At 53.8% G+C, this 19,393-nt stretch overlaps 1 protein-coding gene across 1 annotated transcript; it reads left to right on the top strand.

The window, feature by feature from the left end:
* The first annotated feature begins 2,298 nt into the window (after window positions 1-2,298).
* BIK (BCL2 interacting killer) lies at window positions 2,299-18,158 on the top strand. The gene is made up of 6 exons (XM_031463394.2): window positions 2,299-2,460; window positions 2,630-3,069; window positions 14,739-14,900; window positions 16,244-16,351; window positions 16,957-17,074; window positions 17,675-18,158. Exons 1-6 carry the CDS (start codon window positions 2,299-2,301, stop codon window positions 17,756-17,758), a joined length of 1,074 nt encoding a protein of 357 aa, XP_031319254.2. The 3' UTR covers window positions 17,759-18,158.
* Window positions 18,159-19,393: the final 1,235 nt, after the last annotated feature.

The following is a 19,393-nucleotide window of genomic DNA, read 5'->3' as shown; positions in this document are numbered from 1 at the left end:
CTGTGCACCAGGCACCAAGCTGAGGGCTTCCTGTGCTTTCATCCTCACAGCAACCCTTGTGAGGTGGGAAACTTCACAAAGAGTGGGACAGGCCAGCACATCCCAATGGGGAGGGGGAAACTGAGGCCCTGGAGGTTTGGAGGCCAGCAGCGGGAGGGTGGGAAGAACACTGCAGGAGGAACAGGGAGATCCAGCCTTGAATCTGCCTCCGCTGCTCATGGGCTGGGTGGTCTCTGGAAGTGGCTTCCTTATTTGGAACCTCAGTTTTCTGATCTGTAAAAATGGGGCCACAAGTCCTCTCTTGCCTGTACATGGGTCCTTTGTGGGTGTGCTGGTGTCTGTAACATGGGACAACTGTAAGGACTATTGGTGACAAGAGAAAGTGCTTAGCCCTGGTACTGAGGGATCTGAAGAGATGATGGCACCTGCTGTTGTTATTGTTTGTTATTGTTATTGTCTAATCCTTTTCAGGACTGATAGGAAGCCAAGGCCTTCTACAGGCCCAATTCTTAATTCAAAAGTTTTTTTCCTCCTCCTGTCCATTTGACCTGCGTATTATCTTGGGACCTTACAAGGTGAATATTTTCACCCACCTCTCCCTTGGGCATGTCTATCTCCAAACTGTCCTCCCTCCTCTATCTGCTCTGCTAATATTTACTGAATACCTACTACATGCCTGGCACCATGCCTTCAGCCTCGAGACCCCTCTGGAAGCACTTCTGGCCCGTGAGACCAGGCCCTGGCTTCCCCTCTCTGAGTCTCAGTTTCCATGGCAGAGCACATTTGGAGAGAGGCCCCTATTTTGGAGCACCCTATGCCTATCAGGGAACTAGGGCACGCCGGGCTGTGTGGGGCTTGGAGCTGATGGAATTTGGGAGGCCCTTAAAGAAAGGGTTACAAAATCAGAAGAGGCCAGGAGAGAGGGAGGGAGGGGCCTTGAAGCTTAAACTCTGCTGGGAGTTTACTAAACATTTGAGGATTATCTCCTCTGATCCTTCCTACAACCCTATAGGGTGTGTGGTGGGGGCGGGGGGGGGGGCGGCATGCTGTCATCCCATTTCACAGATGAGAACAATGAAGGAAAAATACATATCAGTGTCATCACTCCAGAGGTAGGAAGAAGGGGCAAAGGGACCCCCAACAGCTAGCAAATGGCAGAACCAGGGAGAGGGGAGCTCCCCGACGCTGCCGTTCCTCCTTCCGAGGCAGCAGGACTGAGGTAAACAAGCCCTGTTGTTGTGCTCCTGGGACAACAGCTACTTTGTAATCCCATTGCTCTGCTCCGCCTTCCTCCACCTCCAACACTCTCCAGCAATAACATTTTGAAGAGTTGAGACCCTATCGGTCCCTAACCCACCCCAGGGTTGGGTACCACTGCAGCCCTGGAAACTTCCAGGTTTCTCCTTCCTCTCCGGAGCTTTGGGGGCCCTTCTCTGCCACCCATTTCCCTCTTGGCTCAGGAGCCCGAGGGCAGGGCGGGCTGCCCCCCCCAACACTACGGGAGGCCCAGGAAGGGAGGTATGTGGATGATGCACCTGGAAGGATGAGGGGTGGGAAAGAGTAGGGCAGGGAAGACCCCAGGCTTGGGTAGGATGCTGTGGATGCTGTTTCTGCCAAAGCTTGAGTCTTAGTTTTCACATTTCTGAAACAAGACTTAAACATACTTATCTCCTGATGGTTGCCAGGGGTGGGCAAGGTAGGAATGGGGACTTATTGTTTAGTGGGTATACAGTTTGTTTTGAAAGATGGAGAGTTATGGAGAGGTATGGTGGTGATGGTTACACAACATTAGGAATGTATTTAATACCACTGAACAGTATGCTTACAAATAGTTAAGATGGTAAATTTTAAGTGCATTTTACCACCATTTAAAAAATTGAAAAAGAATTTTAAAACCCCAAACAAAATCTTAAGTCCTGAAGCTGCCAGCACAAAGAGCGAGAATATTTGAGCACTGAATTCATACTGTCATTTAGCATGTCATTCCGTCCTCTCCAAGCCTCAGTTTCCTCATGGGTAAAATGGGCATGAAAAAAACACCAAGCCCTTAGGACTTCTTTGAGGACCGAGTGAGGCAATCCATGTAAAGATCCGGGATTATACATCCAAATGCAGCCAGTGGATTCATCCACAAGTATTCCCCAGAGCCTACTGTGTGCACGCCTGTGCTGGGAAAACAGCGCACGCGACAAAACAAACTTGCAGACCCCAGAAGGCAGAGAGACAGTAAACAAGAAAACAGATCACACTTGTAGCAGTTCTGTTGCCATTCGGACCCGCCGGAGTCGGTGCTATCGGATGGGGAGGCGGCCCCTGGGGGCGGGCCAGGGCGGGGCGGGGCGGTTTATATGGTCGCGCGCGCGGGCCGCTGGCTGCAGACAATACGCCTCTCGGTTCCAGCGCTCCGGGCGTCGCCACCACCGCCACCACCGCTACCGCCACCGCCACCACCTACGCGAGGTGAGTCCGAGCCCTGCCGCCCCTGCCGTGACCCTAACTCGGCTGCGGCCCGCCCCTCCACCCAGCCCGAACCCGGCAGGTAAGCGCCCGGGGGCTGCCCTGGGCGCCGAGCTGCGGGAAAGTGGGGTCCCGTGCCCAGGTTTTTCTCGCCCAGATACGTTATTTGCAGGCGATGTCTCGGGACCCCGGCTCCGAAACACCCCGTCGCTGGCGGGAGCTCCAGTTCCCCGTTGGCAGCCGTGCCAGCCGCGGCCCCTGCGGGCCTCAGTCTCCGCATCTGTGCAATGGGGCGGCCCCTTTTCGCCGCGCCCGGGGCACCAGACGTCCCATCGCCCTCCTCCTTCCTCCTGCGCAGCCTCCGGGGCGGCGGTCCCACGTCCTCCCCGGCCGTGCGGACCCCGCCAGCCCAGGGCCGCGACGGCACAGCCGCGCGGGCACCAAAAAAGGAAGATGGCGTCGGCACGGGTCCCCGCCGGCCCCGGGGCGCCCCGGCGCCGCGCACCTGCGAAGGGCGGGAGACGGCCTGGCTGCGGGACGCGGGGAAGTCCGGAACAGGAACTGCGCGCGCGGCGGGCGCGGCCGCGCTCCGTCTGCCCGCGCCCCGAGCAGGTGCGCCCCGCGGGGAAGGCGTCGGGCTTGGTTTTGTAAACCTGGGGGGACCGCCGGCCGCCGCAGCGCTGGAGTGGCCGCCGGGCGCGTTCCATCCGGTGACCGCGAGGGGTCCCGCCGCCAGCCCCGGGCGGCCAAGACTCACCCTGCGGGCCTGAGGGCTCCTCACACTTTTTCCAGGAGCTCGGGTCTCTTGGGTGCGAATCGTTTAGTAAACCGTTAATTGTTACTGTAATTTTCACTAGAAGGAGCCACCCTGGCGGGGGGGATGATGTTGTTGTTCTTGCTGCTGCTGTTGTAACATTTTTCAAGCACCTACGTGGCTGGGCCCTTGGTGGGGTTTTCTGCGTAAGCTTCGCTCCAGCTCCCCAGGAAGGGGGCGTTGTCATCACCTTATCTTTCCCATGTGAGGGAGGGCACAGACGACTGATATCTGCTGGTCGCCCTCCAAGGATCCGAGGCCTCATTTTACAGACGGAGAAACTGAGACTTAATTCAGGAGACATTATACAGGCTGTCTAACTAAAAACCCAGAGCCATTTTCTGGAAACCAAGCCAAACCTCTCCACTCAGCCGCTTTCCAGCTGCGATGTCTTAGATGGGCTTCTCCATCTCTCAGCCTCTGTTTGGGTCCAAGAGATTTCTGACCAGGTGTGGGGGAGCACACCGCCTCCCCGAGTGCTGGTGGCCGTTAGTGACTTCCCTGGAGTTAACACTTTAACCTTGTTTCTACTTGTTTTGGGCCTGCCCTTGGAATGAGTCCTTACGAGGGGACATTCTGGCTGTTCACTGGTACTGTTTTTCACCTGTTCCCTCAGTGGCCTGGATTCCAGTGTTCGCCCCTTCCCCACCGTCTTGTTTCCCCTTCTCACTCCAGGATTTGGGGACTTGCCACCATCTTAACCTCCAGGTCACAGGGCAGCACTGACTGATTTGGCTGGTGCTTCTCCAGCCTTACCAACATCAGGTTATACGTGTTTGCTTGGTTTTGGTTTAAAATGTCTGAGTCTGGGAAAGCTGGCTTCCAGAGTGTGGGCTTTGAGGCAGTGCTTCAGAATGTCCTCCAGGGTGGGGAACATACTTAATTCACCTTCTAATATGGCTGCCAGGTGGTCTTTTTTTTTGGTGGGAACTATCTCAGCAGGAATATTTCTCCAAGCTCCAGGGATCCAGTGAGACCTTCCATGGGAGCGTGTGAGGCCTAAAACAAATGGAGTAATGTACTTAGCATAGTCCTTGCGGATGTCACTCATCATCCTTTGCTATCTCAGCTCAGTTGCTGCCTCCTCTGAGAAGTCTTCCCTGACTACCTCATCGAAAGCCGCATCCCTCCCACTCTTCCCACCAGTTCCTCTGGCTTAGGACCTTATTTTGTCTTTAGGACACTAAAGACTAGAAATTACTGGTTCTCATTTAGTGTGCTTCATACTAGTCTGCAGCTCCACGAGAGCAGAAACACTCACCGGAGCATCCCTAGTGGGCACTCTGGGGGGAAGCTGGAGAGAGGGTTGCATGTATGTTAACTGTAAGTTTTATTAGGCGTAAAAGCTGAGCTGCCAAGAATCCAGAAAGCAATGTTAGTCCATTTTCTCACGTCCAATCTTCTAGTAAATGGAAGGGGGTACTCGGTGAAGGGCTCCATCCACCGGTGGGTCTTGACCCTGACCTCGGAGGTATTTTCCCCTCTCCCTGGAAAGCATCCTGTTTTTAGTGAACCCATTAAGTTTGTAGACAATTAATGGCTTCTCGCTTCCCCTGCCGCGGACATAGTGGATCCCACGAGAGTCTGACTGTTTTTCTCTTGGCTCAGAACAATTCCAAGGGGTTTCAAGGAAGTTCCCGGCACGCTTGGGTTTTGTTGTTGGCGGCCACCAGGAAGCCTGCAGTGGGTCTGGAGTGGACATGTGCCGCCATTCCCTGGTCTCTTTGTCCTGCCACAGGTTGGTTGGGGCCAGGCCCTGGGAGAAACACAGAATGTAAGCAAATAAGTCCCCGGCCTGAGTCCCTCGCTGGCCCTGAGGCAGGCAGGAGAGGCCAGCCTGGTGGTCAGGGCGCTGGGGCGGGCTTGGAAAGGGCAGCTGATTTTCCTAGTGTCAATATTAGGATGTGACAACACAAAACACCCTCTGGGCTTGCCAGGCGCTGCATGGTAAACCTGTTTTTCTGGAGGTGGGAGAAGACACCGGGTCACCGAGTCTGAGAGGGCAACCCACCTGGCAGTCTGGGAAGGGTCACTGTGTCTGTGGCTCAGAAGCCAGAAGAGGCTTTGTCGAGGCGGGGCAGAGATGCACCGGATTTCCCACGTGCAGACCATGACGCATCCGGAAATCCCGGCTCTGACAAGGTCGGCAGGCCAGTGCCAACTAACGAGAGCTTCCCGTTAGTGAGTGCTGATTGTATGCCATGCACATAGCATCTGCCTCCTCTCTAAAAGTGAGGTTGTCCAGTCCAGGATCCCCCCAGCCAGAAGTTGCTTGTTCTGTGAGTCCAGTTGCCTCGTTCTGTTTTGCAGTGTACTGCCTGCTTCCCACTAGGCTGTCCCTGTTCACTGGGTCCTGCTCTGAGCTGGGGCAGACAGACAGGTAAACATTTAATGAGACCATAATGGGCTAAGTGCCTCATCCAGGTCTGTTTACCCAAGGTGCTCCGACAGTGCAAATGAGGAGCAATTAATTCTGTCCTGGGAAGGGTGGCGAGGAGGTGGATTCTGGGCTGGGCCTGGACGAGGAAGCAGGTCCCCCACGCCAACCTTGGGAGGACAGAAGAAGGGTGTAAAGTTGAGGTTGAGGATGTGAAAGGGCCTGGGTGAGTCAGTCCACTGGGGAGCTGAGGGTTATCCCAGGGAGGAAATCAGAGCCCCCAAGGCTGCCAACTGGAGGGGTCCATGTCAGGATCTGGTGAGTGGCTGAGACCTCTCAGAGCACTGCAGGGAGACCCAAAACTGAAAGAAAGGACCGCGAAGGCCACGTCTCTCTGAGGCCCCGGTGTCTGGGCCCAGCAGGGTGTAGTCCTTTACTTAAATTCTTAGGGACTTAAATACATGTTTTTTTTTAAATTGAAGTACAGTTGATTTATAATATTGTGTTAGTTTCAGGTGTATAGCAAAGTGATTCAAGTATGTGTGTATATATATATGAGAATATATATATATGTTCTTTGATTCATTATCACTATAGGTTATTATAAGATACTGAATGTAGTTTCCTGTGCTATATAGTAAGTCCCTGTTTATTTTAGTAGATAGTTTGTATCTGTTAATCCAACACTCCTAATTTATTCCTCCCCCTTTGGTAATCATAAATTTGTTTTCTATGTCTGTGAGTCTGTTTCTGTTTTGTAAATAAGTTCATTTGTACTATTTTTAGATTCCATACATAAGTGATATCATGTAATATTTGTCTTCCGGTCTGACTTACTTCACTTAGTATGATACAGTCACTAGGCCCGTCCATGTTGCTGCAGGTGGCAGTATTTCATTCTTTTTTATGGCTGAGTAATATTCCATTGCATTTATGTATCACGTCTTCTTAAACCAGTCGTCTGTTCATGGGCACTGGGGCTGTTTCCATGCTTGGCTATTGTAAGTAGTGCTGCTGGGAACATTGGGGTGCATGTATCTTTTTTTTTCCTTCTTTTTAAAAATTTTTTTTAATTGAAGTACCATCACCATGTATCTTTTTGAATTAGAGTTTCCATTTTTTCCAGATATGTGCCCAGGAGTGGGATTGCTGGATCATATGGTAGCTCCATTAGTTTTTTAAGGAAACTCCGTACTGTTTTCCATCATGGCTGCGCCAATTTACATTCCCAGCAACAGGGTAGGAGGGTTCCCTTTTCTCCACACCCTCTTCAGCATTTATTTGAAATTCATGCTTTCAAACTGCAGATTCAGGCATATCTTGGCACCCTTCTTTCTAATGGTGATGGAGAAGCACAGGGGTTCCCTTCTGGGTGTCAACAATGGCTTGGTTGTCTGGGAACCCCCCTCCGACCTAGCCTTCCAGGTTTTCCTCACCTTGTTTCCCCCACCTGTTTTCTTTTCACTTCATTGAACTGTGTATTCTAACAAAATACCACAGACTGGGTGGCTCATAAGCCACAGACAGTTCTGGATACTCGAAGTCTAAGGTCAGAGCACCTCAGACTTCCTCTATCCTCGGTAGAGGATGGGGGAGTGACTTTCCTGGGCCTGATTTACAAGAGCACTTACCCCACTAGCAGAACCCTCATGATATAATTGCCTCCCAGAGGCCCCACCTTTTCCCATCGTGGGGCATTACGTTTTCAACAGAGGAATTTGGGGCGGGACACAAACTTTCAGACCTCAGCAAACTGTTTTTAAAACCAATTTCAAATTTATTTTTAAATTATCATTATTAATAAGATTATTATTAATTATTATTAACCTGTAATTATTTATGTAGACTATTAATCTGTAACAACTTTCTCCATAGTTCGGAGTATTTTTATGGATATTCGAGCAAGAGAGTCATAAAAGGATCTGTCCCCAATGTTTATTTTTGTTTTGTTCTTTTGGGGGGTGTAATTAGGTTTATTTATTTATTTATTACTTATTTTTAATGGAGGTACTGGAATTGAACCCAGGACCTCGTGCATGCTAAGCACGCACTCTACCACTGAGCTACACCCTCCCCCACCATGTTTATTTTACAAGTGAAGAATTAGGGGTCCAGAGGGGCTAAGGAATTTGTCCAGAGTGGCACAGCCAAGCTGGATCAGAACCCAGGTGTGCTCCCAGCCCATTGCCCCTTGGCACAGTGTTTCCATTCATAAATAATGCGTAACCAGTGAAACGAAAACGTTTGCATAAACAGCATCGCAGCAGGTTCCTTATCTTGCTCTGTCACTGGACAGCTAACCAGGGCTTCTTTCCATGTTGCTACACAGAGGCCCACTTCCTTCCATTTTTGCGGTGGCCAGCCTGCCCAGGTGTCGGTTTGGGGAGGAGATGGAGGTGCTGGTTTTGCATCATTCTTTCCACTGACATTCCTGAGCTCATTGGGCCAGGCCCGCGTGAGGCCCAGGGGACCCGAGCCCAGTCAGCCCTGAGCAACTCTCACCAAACTTTGACCCTTAACTATGGCCAAGAGCGTATCCCAGAGTTGAGGCCAGGTTTAATGTGTGTGTGAGAAGCCCTCAGTTTCCTCATCTGTAAAAAGGGGCTAATGTTGCCCCTCCATAGGATTAAACCTGTGGAGTGCCTGGTGACGGACAGGCACGTCCTGTGCTCATGGGCCTGAGGTGATGCCCAGTTATTGGGCCCTTTCTCCGCCCTACATGCAGGGCCCCATGTGTTCCATCCACTGTCGAATTCAGTGAAAACTCTGGCTATTCAGGCCTCAGAACAAGACCTTCTTTGTCATTGTCAAGGCTGCCTTCCTGGTTTTCTTTTCTCCCGAGTGTATCAGCCACACTGCTGGCTCAGGGTATTTTTGGAGCCTGGAGGTGGGCAACATGATTGTATGGCCAAGAGGCTCTGAATTGCCATTCTTAGCCCTCCTAGGTCCCCTGTAAGTGGGCAAAAATCCCCTCCTGAGAGATGCTGAGTTCAGAAGATGCAAATAAAAAGGATGTGGGGTTACTAAGCGTTAAAGAACAGGCCCAGAGAGGGCAGCCTTTGCCTGAGGCCACACCAGCCAAGCCGAGGTTGGATCTCTTGCTCAGCCCAGTGGGTGGCCATGCCAGCACCTGGTTCAAGGTGGATCAGGCCAGCACCTGTGCTGGGTAGAGGGCTGTGGGGCCGGTGGGGACTGAGGGGGTGTCCATTCCAAGCTGCCACTTTCCAAATTACTGGGCAACTCCCTTCCACCCCTGCAGGTGAATTTCCAACTTTCTTTTTGCTTGAAATACCTTCCTCTCCCTCTCTCCTCTCCTTTTCCCCAGGTCACTTCTCCATCACTTAAGGGAGGTGAGCCCCGCCCACCTCGAACCAGCTGCTTTGGGCACCTGCAGGTTCCTAAGTCCGTACCTCCCCTGCCAGGTGGGGAGGGAGTGGGTGGGCACGGGGGCGGGGAGTGAGGCTGGGAGAGGTTGGGTGCTTGGTTCCTAAAATAGACCTTTAAGACAAACAGCACCATGTCAGACCACAAATTCAAGCTATGAACCTGAAACACAATTACTTTGGCTTTATTTTTTGAATCGATGATACCAGCATGAACAGATAATTCAGGAAGACAAAAGCATACACAGTAAAATGTCTCTTCCACCTTTGTCCCAGAGACGCCCCTGCCCCTCTTTGCCGATCACCTTTCTCCTCCAGGAGATGATCTGCGCAGATAGAGGAGTTTGTCTTTTCTGTCCGTACCTGTGGCAGCACAGTTAACAAGCTCCCTTCAAGGTCTTGGCACAGTGGCGCCTGCCAGGTACACGCAGGCGTACACGTATGACACACTTGGAGAGATCAAAGGGTGTGTGTACATTTGTGATGTTGGTAGCTGTCGTCACATTGACCCCCAGAGAATCAGGGACTAGCTGTTTCCCACGCTCTTGTGGGTCTGTTGATTTCTTAACCAGCTTTGGAGCCGTGCTTGGTGGCAGAAAATGGGCGACAGTTGTATCTTTGACTTCTCCTAGCAGCCCTGGAGGTTGTGCTCTTTCTGCGCAGGAGAAGCCCTCTCTGAGCTGGGCTCAGAGCTAGGCGACTGGCCCTGGTCACACAGCAGTGGCAGAGTTGGGACTGGAACCTGGGTCTGTCCTGATGAAGTCACGGCTTTTCTGCTTGATGCTTGGAGCACTGGGTGCTATGTAAACCAGGGCATCACCTGCTCATGGGTTGGGACGGGGGTGGTGTGTGGATGGGAAACCCTGAAGGAAAAGACTGGGGACCAGGGCTTTCCAGCTGGGTCCACCCGGCAGCCACTGGCCTCGCACTCAAGACTCCATTTACCAGGTGGCACTGGTGCGGCCCCAAAGGTGACATCGCCTGTTCCTGCTTTGCTGCCAGGCGTTCAGGGACATAGGGAAGGCTGGGCTTGGGGCGACTGAGGGTCCACCCTCCAAGGAGAGGGCAGCTGTGCCCATCCCAGTGTGTCTGTGGAAGAGGCACAGCCAGTGAAACTGCAGGCTGGCTGGTCCAGAGCCTGCCCTCCCTTCCAAGCCCTGCAGGCGTCCTCATGGCTGCGGGGGCGTGTCCTTCGCACTAAGGTTAGATTTGCATCTCGATCTCCTGAGGGAGAATAGGTTCCTAAATGATATTTCCACTGAGTGTGTAGGAGGGCGTGTGTGGGCTGCAGCCTGGGTGGGGACACAGGGCTAGCTATGCCTGCCTTTCACCAAAGAAGGGCTTTAAACTACTACAAAGAAGGGTTTGCAAATCTGCTGGAAAAAAATAGATGCTTGAAACCAGTCCAGGTTCCTGGATCTGCAGCTGCAGCGACCTCAGTCCTTGCCTTTGCTTAGTCATTCAACAAACATTTATCTCCTCAGTGCTCTGTGCAGAGATTAGTAGTAATGGCAGCTCCTGTTTTGTCACCTGCTTACAGTGTCGGACACATTAACACGGCATCTATCACCCTGCCCTCACAGGAGTCCTGCCAAAGGGCTTGTTGCTAGTGTCCTCATCAAGGAGTGAGGCAGAGGTTGACTCACCCAAGGACACCCAGCAGGGACCAACAGGGATGTCAAAGGAGACTGAGGGTGGCCAGCGGCACTGCTCAGACAAAGGCTCAGAGGCCTGGCGTGTCTGGACGTGTGCTCGTTAGTGTGGCGGGAACAGGGTCCAGGATCGGGGTGGCAGGGCTGGGGTGGCCAGGAGTAGAAGAGGGTCCTGATCGTGGTGCAGCATGTCTCCCGGAGGGGACTGGGGCACGTGGAGTGGTAGCAGGGTCAGATCTGAGGCTGTTGTGTGGAGATCAGATTGGAGAGCCCAGCAGGAGCGGGGCCAGACAGGAAGGGACCAGCGGTGGCCCTGCACTGGGGTGGAGGGGAAGCTGGGAGGGACCAGAGCAGGTAGGCTGCTGCAGGGGCCCTGCCGCCTGCCCGGCCACACTGTTCACTCACTCAGATCTCAGGCCAGCCCAGGCCTGGCTGCTGATTCTTCTCCATTAATACCAGTCAGGATCTCTGCATTGGCGGAGGGGCAAGAGGGCTAAGGACTTGGATTACTTCACTCCTCTGACTTAGACACTGGGTTAAGTGGTGAGCACTTCAGAGTTAATCCACATGCAGGGCTGAAATCAGTGCCTGACAATAGTAGATACCAACATCAGCCAGGATTGTAAGACAGGCAGTGCGGGTTCTTGCCTAGAAAAGGAACCCTATTAGCTTGGGACCATTATCCCTGTTTAACAGATAAGGAAACTGAGGGTCTTGCCCAAGTTCTCACTGCAAGTGAGTGGTTGGGTTAGGACGTTAACCTAAGATTTCCCCTGCCTGTTGGGAGCATCAGTGCAGGGCTCAGATGAGCACAGGGAGAGGGGAGTCTAGTGTCTATTCCAGGCCAGCTCAGGGAGGTCCAGAGGGGTCTGGGGACCCACATGAAGGTGCAGACACAGATCCTGCCCCCAAACAGTTCAGTCTGGCTGTAGCAGGGGCACCACTCCACTGCTCACCCATCCCTGGAGCTGGTCAGACACAGCGAGGGCCTCAACCCCAGCTTGGCCAAGCTGCCAGTAGTCACTGTCCCTGTTCAGGCACCTGCCCCTGTAGGACTCGGGGCCCCTCACCCCATTTGGTACCCAAGGTACCTAAGGATTCTAGGCATGACTACTGGGGAACAAGGGATGTTGGGACAGTAGGTCAAGGTGAGGCTCAAGCCATGTGCCCAGAAGTACCCCAATGGCCTCTTGCCTGTGGGGGAGGCAGGGGTTTCAACAGGAGCAGGAGCCATCTCTGGGAAGAGAACAGCCCCTTACGGGGGTGGGGTGGGAGGGTTGTGGAGGGGTAAGGGAGCAGGGAGACAGATGTAAATGAGGGCTGGAGCAGCTTTCCCTGGGAAATGGCTATTTGCATAGACACCCTGGGGCCTGGAGCCTGAGCTCCTGGTCACAATTCCTTAAATGCCAGCCTAACACAAGTTCAAGTTCACATGGCTTACAAGCTATGCAATGTTACAACCTCTGTCTCCATTTATCTGGGTCTTTTAAGTCCTTTAATGGAGTTTAAAATTTTTCTCCATGAAAGATTTTAAGCATGCCATCTTAACATTCATTCCTGACCAACCTTATATGTCTGCAATTGTATTTATCGTTTACTGTATTTTCTGGTTTTCTTGTAGAAAGCTATTGATTTTTGTATCTTGGTCTAACTTCCTAAGACACATTGACAATTTTCTCAATATAAATCTAACTTAAGTTAATTCAAGTTGTCTAACCTTTTGTGTTGGGGTCCCCCCCCCCCGCACTGTGTTGTCAGTGACCCCGGGGGACCTGGGAGCAGGGTTTGTGACCCTGGCTCAGCAACCCCTGATTAAACGCGGAATGGAGGAGGGTCAACCCTGGCTACAAAAATGGTTTCAAACCACACTGATTTTGTCATCTACTCTTTTTCTAAAGTGTTGTCAAACAGCTTTGCATCACAGGTGGATTTAGAGTCACCTCATAGCTTTTAACTGATACCCAGCCTTTCCTAGAACAAATGTGTGCTCCCAGAGTGAGAGCTGTGCTGGCTGTCTTAGGTTGTTAACAGCCTTTTAGGGGTCTTAGAAAAATCCCCTGTATGTGCATGTGGCCTGCTGGTTTGGGGGTGTCGCTGGGTCGGGCCTGCAGGTGCCCTCAGCAGGTGGCAGCACCCTTCCCCCCACCCCGCCTCAGGTGCGGGGGGGGGCACCCTCCCCCCACCCACCAGGTCTGACCTGACAGCTCCCTTCAGCCCACGGGGGAAGGTGCTGTCCTGACAGGTGCGGGTGGCATATGTCAGGCCGGGGCTCTTTTGTGGCCGTTGTGGCTGTGTTTACACGTCTGATCTCTCCAGCCCCAGCTCCTGCGAGCGCTGCCTTTCACGTTGAGCTTTCATCTGGAACAGATGTAAAACTGTTGCCCTCCTAGGAGACTGAGACAGCCATCTCTCTTTGATATAAATTCTGGGCACCTATTCTCTCTAGAACAATGTTGTCCTTATGTGGTGTCCTTTCTCAAAGGCCAGAGTGCCCCAGACCCCCAAATACCTGTCTGCGCCCTCGATGACGTCACATCCATCTCCGCATGCAGTGTGGATGCATTGTTGAGAGTGACCTGTCTAGACTCGCCCCGAGACACCTGGAGGATCCAGGAAACTCACTTGTGTGCCCACGAGCCCCTGCCCTGTCTCTGCATTTCCAGGCATCACCTTTTAATGCTGGAAGCACGTGGCCAGTGCAAGCTCATTTACTCCATGTCCCCACAGGGTGCCTGTGTGCATCCTGCCTGCAGTCCTCTTCAGGGATGAACGTTGGTCCACCCTGGCCTAGGTGGGAGCAGGAGGCTTGGGTGTAAGCCAATTGTTAATAATACTAATTGAATAATGGATTGAAGTACAGGGGTCAGAACAGTTAAGTGCCCGCTCCCTCCGTGTTCCAGGCTCTGCTCAGAGTACTTGAAGGAGAATCATTTAATCCTCAGACAGCCTACTAGGGGGCTACTGATACCTTACAGATGCCACGTTCTTCGTTATATTCTGGACTTAAGGCTGTTTGATACAGTGTGGGGGTAAATTATGGTGAACAAGGTCGGAGTCCTACCCAGCTATCACACATGATGTAAACATTTACTGAGGTGAGAATTCATAGTTGTAAATAGGAAGACTGGCTGTGAGGAACAAGAAACTCAGTGGTGATTTGAACAAATTGGTTTTTTCCCTTACGCAATTAGGCAGGCAGTGACTTAGTATTTTTTTGGGCTGTTCAACAATGCCATCAAAAAGCCAAACTCTACCTCTGCTCTGTATTTGATATCCTTGTGCTCAACACTTCTGTGGCATAAAATGGCTGCTGCAGTTCCAACCCTCACTCCTAAGTTGATGGCAGCAAGGAGGAAGAAGTCTGTCTGCTCCCTTTCAACCCCCACATCAGACTTTGAGACCTCATTGACCAAAACCGGGTTACATGCCCACCACTAGCTACAAGGCATGCCGGGGAAGTGGGAACAGGGCTCAGAGGAACACCGATTTAGGGCCACCCCAAAGAAAACTAGTTCTATCAGCAAGGAGCCAGGGGAGTGGAGGGGTGAGCCTTGCAGAAAGGAGGTTATCATATTGCAACAATCTTTGTAAGAACCACACAAATAAAATTCTCTTAAGAAGACCAAAAAAAAAAAAAAAGGTTCTTGAAATTTTTGAAAATATTTGTGTGATGTGTGTGTGTTTAGAAACTGTCAATATCCCTGTGGGAACTGGGATTGTGGATGACTTCCTCTTTAGGTTTATTTTTAGAAGCTGGCTTCTTGTGCTGGTGAATCCCAAGAGAGCCTGTATTACAGCCGTAGATCTGTACACCAAGAGAGAAGGCAAGGACCCCTATGAATCATCAAATCCCTGACTTTGGGGATGTATGGCAGAGAAAAGAGAGGCACGGTGACTTGGCCAAAGGCACACAGCCAGCACAGAGCAGGATGCACGCCAGGGGGACCTGGGGTGGAGGTGAGGTAGGGTAAGGTGGGAGATGAGGACAGGTGACTAGTGAGTGAGACCCCAGATTACATACTTCTGGGCATCCAGTCTGTGTCTTTTTCCTCCAGAGAAGAAATGTCTCAAGCAAGACCTGTCTCTAGGAACCTCTTTTTTTTGTACACCTTCCTGCAAAATCATGGCCCTGGCTCCCTGCACGAGCAAGTTGTGGGGGTTCCCGGCGTGACGGTGACTGATGTCTTGGAGTTCGATCCTGAGATCTCCCCTGACCGGTAGGTTCCAGTGGCCCCTGGGCCCCGCCCACCCCCATTCCTGGCCAGTGACTGCTGTGGGCTGGGTGGAAGAATCTCTGGGTTCTCCAGGCCGGGCTCCAGAGTGGAAATTCCCCAGGTGTGGTCAGGGAGGCAGGTGCCCTGCGCGGGAGATCTGTGCCCTGATACCAGCTCACAGAGGGACCCCCAGAGCACCCAGCATGTTCCCAATCCCTGGGCACTGGCCATCAAAATGGCCTTAAGACTGGGTGCCTCCCGGCCCTCATGACCACGATCACCTCAAGGCCTCTGAAGAGATGGATTCAGTGTTAGAAAACTAGGAGGCCACTTGAGATGCAGTTCCTGGCCCCGGCTGTGCAGGCCGAGAAGAGGGGGTTCTCCCAGCGCCAGGGTTCCCTTCTGCTTTAGGCCTCAGGAATCTCTTAGCCATTAGGTCCTGGACTCAAGGTTTGGGCTGATCAGGATTTGGGGGCTGGAGGGACCTGAAAATCTGCCTCCTTCCCCTCCATGCTCCATTTGTAGATGACAGCAGGGGACGTTCAGCTCGGGGCGTGTTTCCTGACCGCAAACTCCCACCTGAATGCCAGCCAGCCCTCTATTGCGCCGCCCCCTAGACTGGGCAGGTGGCGGGTGCTAGGCTGGGAGGGGCTCAGAGTCTTAGCCGCTGGGAGGCCTATCTGCCTGGGGATTCCCGGCCAGGTCACTGGGATGGAATGTGGGCAGCCCCACCGAGAGCAGGGCTGAAGCTGGCCTGGGGTGTGGAGGGGCCTGCTGGACTTTTTGATTGGGTGGGAGTGCATACCTCTCCATTTCCATCAAGGATTCATTCATTGAGTGGGGGGCCAGGTAGCCCCTCCTTTCTGAAAAGGGGTGGTGACATCGGAGGTTTCAGAATTGAAGACCAAGGAATAGGTCCCAGCGTCCCTCCGCACGAGGAGGGTAGTGTGAGGCCCCCGCCTCACTGCTCACCTTTCCCACCAAGCCTACCAGGTGGGTGGCTTCTCCCGGGATTCTCCAGGGCGCTCATTGTCCTGGGAGGGGAAGGAGGGCTGCATCCAGGAGGCTGACTGCTGTTACATGCACTGAATGTCTCCCTGCTCTCCCACAAGAGAGGCTGGGACAGGCTCCTGCCTGGCAGCCCTGTCCCCACGGTCCAGGACCCACACTCCAGGGAGTCCACCGGTGGATGGGCCCTCATTGGCTTCTTCTGAAGCAAAATGGGAGCCAGAGGAGGGGAGTTTGAGGGTTCCCTGCCCCCACCTCGCCCCACCACCCCTTCCCCGACTTGAGCCTGTAGGTCACCAGCACACCACTCCCCTAGTTCCCCTGTGGTCTCCCCACAGTGACAGCCTCCACGAGTTGGCCGCGCAGCTAGCCTCCACTGCCGATGACATGGAGCTGAGGTTCGTGCTATGCCAGTTTGCTGAGCTGCCTTGGATGGTCATATACAGGTGACAAACCTCTGCTAGCTCAGGGCCCCTACAAGGCTCTTGACTTAAAATGACGGGAAGCACTGAGTGAGCCCAGGTAGAGCTGCGGGCCCAGCTGTGCAGGCAGAGCCTTCTGCGCTGGGTGCAGCGGCCCTGACCTGCCAGCTTCCCTGCAGGTTCTCAGGACCTCACAGAACTGCCCAGGTGGGGACAGAGACCGCACACTCCGGGACCACGGTGGATGTTGGTCTCTTTGTCTCCAGGAGAAACCCATCCTTTTGAGGAGCCTGGGCCTCTCAGAGCAAGGCTCCTCCTCCTCCCCTGGACCTGCCTCTGTGGGCCTGCGGGCAGCGAGCACTGCCCTGTGGCGAGCTCTGGGACGCAAGTCCAAACCCGTCTGCCAGCTTGTGGGGTGGGGGTGGGGTAGGCAGGAACTCAAATGAGCTTAGGACCAGAAACAGTCAATGGAGAGAGGCCGCCATTGGTGGAGGCACCCAGGGAAGGGACAGGGTGGCAGTGGGTGGGAGGGGACAGGCCCTCTTCTCCCTGCAGTTGTCACCTAAGTAAAGGCTCTCAGCCCCTATTCCTGCAGTAATGGCCCTGCTTCCCTCCCATTTGTCTTCCAGCTTGTTTTTCACCTACAACCAGACAGGCCTGAGAGATGTTTATAGAAGTTTTATGTATGCTGTCACTAACCTTAGGGAGAACAGAAGGTTCCGGAACTTTCTGGCCGGCAGGGGCAGGGTAAGCCTTGAGATTTCATGGCCTTGACTTCCACTCCTACAAGCTGTGACAGCTGTGGACCAGCTGCTCCATAGGGCCTACCCTCTCCGGATCCACAGGCCCCACCACTCCCTATTGTCTTGCCTGCGTGCTTCCCCCATTTCTACCTCTGGCCTCTGGGTGTGAGACTCCTGGCTTATAGACCATATGCCTGAATCCTTGAGCACCTGTGCTGTGCTTTCCCCTCTCCCAGGAATTGCTTCTTATCCCAGGCGGTTTCCTGACCACTCCCCTCCCCTCCCGCCCAGCCCATCACCAGCCCCTCACACCAGTTCATTCTATCACACCAGTTCCTGGCAGACCAGCAGCCCCTTGTGGGGTGTCCTCAGGGCCACTTTCCTCACCTGCCCTTCCTGTGCTCCTCATCTTTCTGGCCAGCTCATCCTCGACCCCTCCAGTTCTGAGAGGTGCCCCTGTACCCCCAGCCTTCCCCATCACCACCTGCTCTCACCCGCGCCTGGCTGGTCCTTGTGTCCATGGAGCAGGTGCAGGAGGCGAGTTGCAGTGAGTGGGCCTCCTGCAGACTGGAGGTCCTCACTGGTCACGACCTTCATCCCACAGGTATTCCCCGGCCCGTGGCGCGAGATGGTGCTGTCCCTGCTGCTGGGGGTGCTGCTCAGCTGTGGGTGCCGCCTCGCCCACTGACAGCTGCCCGTTGGTGTGGGGGCAGGGCTGGCCCCTCCCCCTCGACTACCACCCTGGAGGTGGCCTTGTTGGTTTTGTTGTCTTTTTAACATTTCCTGATGACTTTTTTTTTAATTTAAACTCTTGAGTGCTGGGACACGACTGAGGATCATACTAGCTTTTTGTACGAGAGATGAATTCATTATACCTCTGGGGCTGTTACTGGTTAACGCGCCCTCTCTCCTGGCCCCAGTCTGCCTGTCCTGAGAAGGAGCCTTCCTCTCGTGGGTGGGTCAAGGAGCAGGCGGCAGGGGGAGCGCTGGTCACACCCCTGTGTCTGTGATGCCCGTGACAAAAAAAATCTACTGGAATAGATTTCTGTGGGGTGAGGAGAGCTCAATAAAATGTTGGTTTCCAGCCAGTCTCTGGTCCTCTCTAGGGGTTTGCGGTGTGGGCTGGCTTTGCCTGTGGAGGGGAGGGAAGGGCAGGGCGTGCTCCTCGCCACCTGTGCGCCTGCTTGCATCACACCGCCTCCTGGCTCCTTCCCACACCTGTAAATGCTGTCATACTGTTTGGTCCAACACAAGCTGGTTTACTTCCTCCTTGTCACGCCTTAGTGCCTAAAGCCTACCATTAGAGATTATGTCCTTCGGGCTGTCAGTGCCTCCTATCATCAGGCTGCTCGCCTTCCCCACGTTGGCTCATCCAGCACTCCCTGCTGGAGTGGTGCAGTCTGTGGATACTCACACAGGTGTGGTGGGGAGAAGGGGCTGGGCCGGGGGCAGGAGGGCCAGGTCACCCTTGCTGTGGGCTTAGCCCACCCCAGACCTGGACCCAGTGGTTTCTAGACCCTGCCAGGCCCCCCTCCCCCCGGTGCTGCATCTCTCCCTATCCCCAGTCCCCTACCTCATGCACACCCCAGGCTGGGGTGAGCCGCCTCCTTCCAGCTCTCCGCCATCCCCATTCTGTCCCCCCAATCCCAGATCTTCTGCAGCCTCATCCTCCTGCCCCCTTCAGGGCCCAGGTTTGGGGAGCCTTCCCGCCTCCAACTTAGCCCTAGGCCTGATCCAGCAGGTGCAGCCGCCCCACACCTTCCAGCCAGACTGATCAGACCCTGCTGCCTCAAGACTGTAGGGAGCACCTGCCCCCAGGCTCTGTGCCGCAGCTCCCCGAGGTCTGGCTCTTCACAGCTTTGAATCCTGACTTCACTCCCTTTCCTGTGTAAGTTGTCAGTGTCAGGCCCTCAGAACCTCACAGGGTGAGCCCAGAATCTCCCCGTTCCCATGTGGTTGCTGGGATGCTCCACCACAGCAGCCTGCTTCATCTGGAGAGACTTTCCATCCCAGACAGACAACCCCTCCCCAAGCTTACAGACCTGGAAGTGACCCCTGGGTCACCCTGTGTGTACTGATTCCAAAGCCAGGGCACTCACTATAGAATCAGTGGCTAGGGGTGTGGCAAGGCCAAATCCAGAGGCACCTCTTCCAGGAAGTCCTCCCTGACCACCTAGCGCCCAGCTTGCTCCATCCTGAGCGCTCAAGATAAATTGCCCACCCAACTATGTACCCACGTGGATGTGGCCAGGGGTGCCTGGGGCTTCAAGGAAAGGGACTGGAAACACTATCAGGTCCCCAGGTGTAGCTGATGCTGGCTGGG

The sequence above is a fragment of the Camelus dromedarius genome, chromosome 11 (assembly GCF_036321535.1).
Source record: "Camelus dromedarius isolate mCamDro1 chromosome 11, mCamDro1.pat, whole genome shotgun sequence".
NCBI lineage: Eukaryota > Metazoa > Chordata > Mammalia > Artiodactyla > Camelidae > Camelus > Camelus dromedarius.
Note: the sequence above shows the minus strand (reverse complement) of the source record. Positions and strands in the feature narration are given on the sequence as shown.